The 6,346-nt window shown below is 37.2% G+C and overlaps 2 protein-coding genes across 2 annotated transcripts; both read right to left on the minus strand.

The window, feature by feature from the left end:
- Positions 1-245: 245 nt before the first annotated feature.
- LOC122012495 lies at positions 246-2,419 on the minus strand. Its single transcript, XM_042569065.1, has 4 exons — positions 2,238-2,419; positions 1,412-2,018; positions 598-1,317; positions 246-529 (listed from the first exon to the last, which is right to left on the minus strand). Exons 2-4 carry the CDS (start codon positions 2,009-2,011, stop codon positions 446-448), a joined length of 1,404 nt encoding a protein of 467 aa, XP_042424999.1. The 5' UTR covers positions 2,012-2,018; positions 2,238-2,419; the 3' UTR covers positions 246-445.
- Positions 2,420-4,389: 1,970 nt separating this feature from the next.
- Positions 4,390-6,137, minus strand: LOC122011135 (zinc finger MYM-type protein 1-like). Its single transcript, XM_042567562.1, has 4 exons — positions 5,918-6,137; positions 4,749-5,779; positions 4,505-4,664; positions 4,390-4,400 (listed from the first exon to the last, which is right to left on the minus strand). Exons 1-4 carry the CDS (start codon positions 6,135-6,137, stop codon positions 4,390-4,392), a joined length of 1,422 nt encoding a protein of 473 aa, XP_042423496.1.
- Between the last annotated feature and the right edge of the window lie 209 nt (positions 6,138-6,346).

A 6,346-nucleotide genomic window follows, 5' to 3' on the forward strand; every position in this document is an offset into this window, starting at 1 on the left:
AGTGGCGAAGTCAAGTGAAGACGTGACAACAGATGGAAAGTTGGTTCCATCCAATTTTGGCGGATAAGAAAAGAAGTTGAATTTAATGATGAATTTAAAATGCTTCTACCCGTACTTTTTCCAATAGTTAACAAAAGAAAGTGCATTGATTCACATGTAATCCGTCCACTATATGATCCGCGATCCGAAGTAAATAAGGCATAAGTGGAATGTAAGTTTCCTTCAAAAGAAATTAAAAGCAGCTATTATCTGAACTGGTACGATTAAACCAAATAGCATAAGTTAAATTAAGAACAGTTCACCTCACTGATAGATGCGAACATTTGACATGCTACTAAATGATAGTAACGCTGTTCCACAACAAAAAAACATAAGTTATCGGTTTCTTTTATCTTCTTTCTTCGCTGCCCTCTCTTTCTCCTCCTGATGGATTCATTCACCCTCCTCATCCACCGAAGTTAGCTCTTGCGAAAAAGGCATCCGTTAGTGCTGTCTTGGACGACAAAGCAACGCTAAGCAAATCAAGAGCCTGAAACATGAACAACGAAAGCAGCATCAGTGTCAAAATTAACAAGTAATTGGGGCAACAAGACTGACCTCTGCTTCACCAATGCCCAACTCTGCCATCTTGACCGGTTCACAGAATTCCTTGCGAAGCAAAACGGCCCCTGTTAAGGATAGTGGAGTGACGACAAGTTCGTCGCTGATCATGTACATCAATTCCTTGCAATAGCTTCCATACGAAGACTCTGACTGTCCGGGATGCCCTTTACAATCTATAAGCTCTTGCTGTTGTGCTTCACCTCCCTTTAAATGTTCAATGCAGACATAGCTCGTTGCGCTTAGTTTGCAGCAGGAGGAACACGCATAGTAGACATCTTGCTGCTCCTCCTCCACTCCAATGACTTGATCCTTGCAGTTGAAATACGGTGCGAGCTTGGGATTAAGCAGTCTCTCTTCACAGCCTGCAACCACGTAGCCTGAGGAAGCCAAACGCTCAGCACTACCATACAAGTTATTCAGACATCCAATCGGAAATCGACTGCCCAAGTGCTTCTTCAAAGTACCCAACGGGAATGTGAGGAAACTGAAAATTACATCAACAAGGTCTTGGCTCGATACAGCATACAACACTTTGTTCCGCGTGAGAGCCAGCTTGATTCTGTAAATCTTTTTCTCCTTATCAAACACCTTAATTGCACCTGTTTTTCCTATTGGAGGAACTGAAAGCTTGGGCGCGGTGTCTTCTCCATTTTGCAACAAAACATCAGTTAGCGGAGTGTCGGAAATAAGGGATCGTTTAAGAATATCCAAAACCTATAAGCATTGAATTTATCAGAATAGTAATTACGCCTTAATTATCACCACAACGATACTTGAAGGAACCGATATATATAAAATGAAAACTTACCTGCGCACGATCAATCTTCACTAATCTCTCCTCCATGTTACTCCAGTCTCCGTAGCCCCAGTCGTCGGAAGACATGGCGTCCTCAATCGAAGCTATGGAAAGAGCATCTGTAACAGCAAATTTATCCCCCTTGACGAATACCCCCTGAAGTTCTTCATAATTAACATAATATTGTTTCAGATCATGACTAATTGCCTTGTGCATTCCGCCGCCACACACGCATTTGGCACTTGAATAATAGCTGAACTTACGATTAGCGCAGGACTCGTATATGCAAGCATATAACTCTCCCATTTCATCGATGTTAATCCTAAGTTTCTGGCACTTCAGTCCAGATGAATTCACTGGATTCGTCAGCATCGATTTACAGGTTGCCGTCACCAGGTATTTCATATCAAGCTGGTCGACGCCTTGATAAAGCTTATCGAAGCAACCCAACGACGACTGCTTGTTGAGAAGATGGACGACGGTGCCAACAGGCAGCGTGAGGAAGCTGAGGAGAGCATCTACGAAATCCAAGTCCGATTCGACAAAAGCTACGCAGTTCTTGGTCTTGTTCACAAAGACTGTGAGGGTGATTTGCTGCTCATCAGTGGCCATGTCAAACCTAAGAACCATAAAAACAGGATAATCTAGAAAGTCCTCAAATTTAGGGTGACTTGTTCTTTTCACTATTGGCCGAAGAAGAGATACAAAGTAAATCAAAAGATCATTAAAAATAAAAAAAGCAAAAAATACTATTGATTTGCTTGAACCGGTCAGGAGAAAAGAAAAATAAATAATAAAACAAAGCAAAGAGAAAAGGAAAAGAGAAAGAAAGTTTTACCCTCTTTTCCGGCCGTCTCAGTTAACTCCGGCTACAAGAAAAGGGAAAAATAAGGGTTGTTCTTGTTGGAGAGGAAGGACAGCAACTGGCTGTTGGTAGGCTGGAACACGAAGAAAAAACAACAGCAAGGTTACTGCTGTTGGAGAAGAAGGAGAAGAAAGTAGCAGGCTGCGGTTAGGAAAAGAAGGTGAGAAATATAAAGAGGAGAGAAAAATGAGGTGTGCATTATGGCAGTGGGCTGCTGCTCACGTGGAATATAACCGGTTTTGCTCATTTAAAATAATGTTGGAATATAATTATATTAATTTGACATGAATTTGAGACAAATAGAACCGTCAAATACTTTTCGGCGAAAAAATAATTGTGTATTGTTTGATAAATTCTAGAGTATGATGGGTATTATAAATATTTAAAGAGGTTTGAAGTGTTAAATGATTAGAATTTGATTTCATAAATTATCATAAATTTTTTTAATAATATCATATTTATATATTAATTATATACATATATTATAATTCATTTCTAACTGATATGTCAACAAGATTTACTCATCATTCTTCATAGGCGTGTAAACTAGGTCTAATCGAACTTTATTTTATTCAAGTTTATTCTCTTTTGTTTTTAAAACTGAGGTTGTTTAAGATTATGTATCAAAAATATTATTAACATAAGTCCAACTGAAGAATTTTTGGGGACTTTACAAAATATTTGGAGCCGCCGTGCGTGGTCTGATTGCAATTACCTAGCCTACAGAATTCGAAGAGTCAATAGTTGCTACGCGTGCTCTGGATGAATTTAGATAGCACAGATAATTGAAAGAGCCAATAGAAAATCAAGAACCTGAAACAAGAGCAACAAACGCAGCATGAAGTCTCGTACTTTTAATTTGAAGTATTTGCACCAGCACAAATCAAATGCGAACCAACCAGAGTCACCTCCTCTTGCAACTACGCTCAACTCTGCCATCTTTATAGGATCAGATATTTCATTGCGAAATGAAACGACTTCTGCGAGGGATAGTGGGGTGCAGGGGCGGAACCAGAAAAAAAATTTCAGGGGGGCTGAATTATATAGATATTTTTTTTACGACTAAATAAAAATATTTAATAATTAAAGTTTACATCAACTCTTAGTCTCTTACATAATATACGATACTGCAGAAACTATACATATGAAATCTGAAATCTAACGGACAAAGGAGTTAAGCTCTAGACTCGTCTATTCATTTCCACTGTGCTGATCCCTCCAAGGCTCCAACTCTTGCATAATATACGTTACTGCAGAAACTGCAGCCAAATAAACATGAACGTCACTCACATAAATTGTAATATGCACAGAATTTTTATGAGAGAGAGCGTAGAACAGAGCAAAAAAAAGAGGTTCAGAATTTTGAGGAATCAACGATGAACAAAGAACAGTTTAATAGCAAATGTTTCTGTCAATATAGAAGCAATAAGAAATAGGTCTACATCTCATTTTGCAACCCACTTGATGACTAACAACATAAAACACTCTCCATGCAAAAGCTATTAGCCATTTAGCCTATTAAGTTAACCACAACCAATTGATCTTATTGAACACTTAAGATTCTCATTTAAACCATATAACAGGCTGCAATACTAATACTTATAATATGTGATTGAAATGATATTGTTAGAGTTTACCAAGAGTCCAAGATACTAGAACTCGAGAGTCTTTCCATTGTCCCACTTAATACTCGACTGATTCTCCATAACCTGATAAAGTAACATTGAGAACATTTAATCTAACTTGCAAGAAAAAAAAACTAAAAGTTTAGGAAAGATTAGTCTACCTTTCTTCCATAGGTGAGCTTCATTTTCTGGTTGGCACAGAAGTCTGCGACTGCGACGGTCGACGAGTCGATACAAGAGGAGGCAATTGGATTCTACGAGATTGCATTTGTTGAAAATGTTGTAATATTTGCTCATTTTCAATTGTAGAAAAAATGTCCTTTTCAATGTATACAACTAGACTGTCATTCATCCATTCATCTCCCATTCTATTGCGTAAATCAGTCTTCACAGTCTTCATTGCAGAAAAAACTCGTTCAACCGAAGCAGTTGCAACTGGTAAAACTAATGCCAACTCTATCATACGATAAACCAATGGGAACACCAAATGTTTTTCAGTCTCAACCAATTTCTGAGCAAGAATTCCCAAGTCATCAATTGAAGAAAAGTAAGGATCATCCCGCAGATTATAAAAGTAACTCATAAGTTGTTGTTCCAAAAATAAATAATCAGTACCACAGAAGTCCTCGGGATAAAAATCAGCAAGATGGATGAGTTTGTGAACATCAAATTGAGAGAAAGAATTTCTTGGATGAAGACATGATATGCAACCAAGCAAATCCGTACTAACTTCTGAAAATCGATTATTCATCTCTTGTATAATTAAATCAACAACCTAGCATTCAAATTTGCAACAATGATAACATTAATACTCAATGAAATCTCTTTAACAAAAAAACAAGATTTTTAGAAATAATACCTGACAAAAAATCTCCACACGATAATGATGAAAATTGGTGATGAGTTGCCCTCTACGCCTACCATGACCACGAGTTAGCATGTTGTCCTCCATATCAAGTATTGGAATCATATTCAATTCACAAAATGTGTTAACTTGTTCTAAAATTATCTGCCATCCATCTTCCCTGAAGTCTTGTAGTCGACATTTCACACTTCTAACCAAGGACATGGCTTGAACAATATTTTGATCCCCTTGTTGTAGGGAAAGTGATAACTCATTTGTAATTCCCAATATATACTTCATCAAATGTAACACAAAAACAAATTGATAACTCTCCATCTTTTCAATTAAACCTGCGGCAACACCTTTATTCGCAGAATAAGAAGCATCATCATGTATATTTCCTAACACTTCTATCACTGAAGACCACATAGAGCATAAACGAAGTAATGTTAAGTAGTGTGATCCCCAACGAGTATCTCCAGGTCTTGCTAAACTAGTTTCTTGATTTTTTCCTTTTCCACTAGTAATTTCTCCACTTTCCAATTCAGCAATTATCTTATCATGTTGAATCTTTCTAAGTTGATCTCTCCTCTTACAAGATGCTCCAGATATATTCACAATCATGGTTATATACCCAAAAAATTCACTCACAGTAAAATTGTCATGGGCAACAGCAACAAGAACTAATTGGAGCTGATGAGAGAAACAATGAACATACATTGCAAATGGATTTTCTTGTAGTATTAGGGATTTCAATCCATTAAACTCGCCACGCATATTTGAAGCTCCATCATATCCTTGGCCTCTCAATCTAGATAATGATAAACCATGTTGCACAAATAAAGTATCAATAGCCATTTTCAAAGAATGAGAACTAGTGTCAGGCACATGCACAACCGCAAGAAATCGTTCAATCACACATCCTTCTTTATTCACATACCTCAAAACAACTCCCATATGCTCCTTCACTGAACTGTCCCGAGCCTCATCAACCATCAAAGAAAAGAATTTATCTCCAATATCATTGATTATAGCAAGTGTGATCTCTGAAGCACAAGCACGTGTTAAATCCTTTTGAATTTTTGGGGAAGTCAATTGATTGTTTGCAGGAGCATTTTGTTTTATAACTTTAGAAACCTCTTCATTTCGTTGACTATACCATTCAAGCAACTCAAGAAAATTACCTCTATTTGAAGAACTAGTTGACTCATCGTGTCCTCGAAAAGGTAACCCCTGCTTCAATAAAAAGCGTGTCACATCCAACATTGCTGTTAAACGAGTGCGATAATCAATTTCCATATCGCGACTATGTACTCGTAAAATATTCTCCACACTATGCCTTTGATCTTGAAAAGCCTCAAATTGTATTCTAGCTTCATTGTGACAGCTATTCACAGTCCCCATATGACGATTGAATCTTTCTAATGCCCTTTTCCAATTGTTGTATCCATCTTTTATAAAGGCATTATCTACATTTTCTTTATTTAACGGTTTGAAAAGATAACACCAAAAGCAAAATGCAGCATCTTTTGATATGCTATACTCTAGCCATGTATATTTTTTATACCAAGTTCCTTGAAAACTTCTTTCTTGATTACCAAAAGTTGTTTTCG

The sequence above is a fragment of the Zingiber officinale genome, chromosome 8A, assembly GCF_018446385.1.
Source record: "Zingiber officinale cultivar Zhangliang chromosome 8A, Zo_v1.1, whole genome shotgun sequence".
Taxonomy (NCBI): domain Eukaryota; kingdom Viridiplantae; phylum Streptophyta; class Magnoliopsida; order Zingiberales; family Zingiberaceae; genus Zingiber; species Zingiber officinale.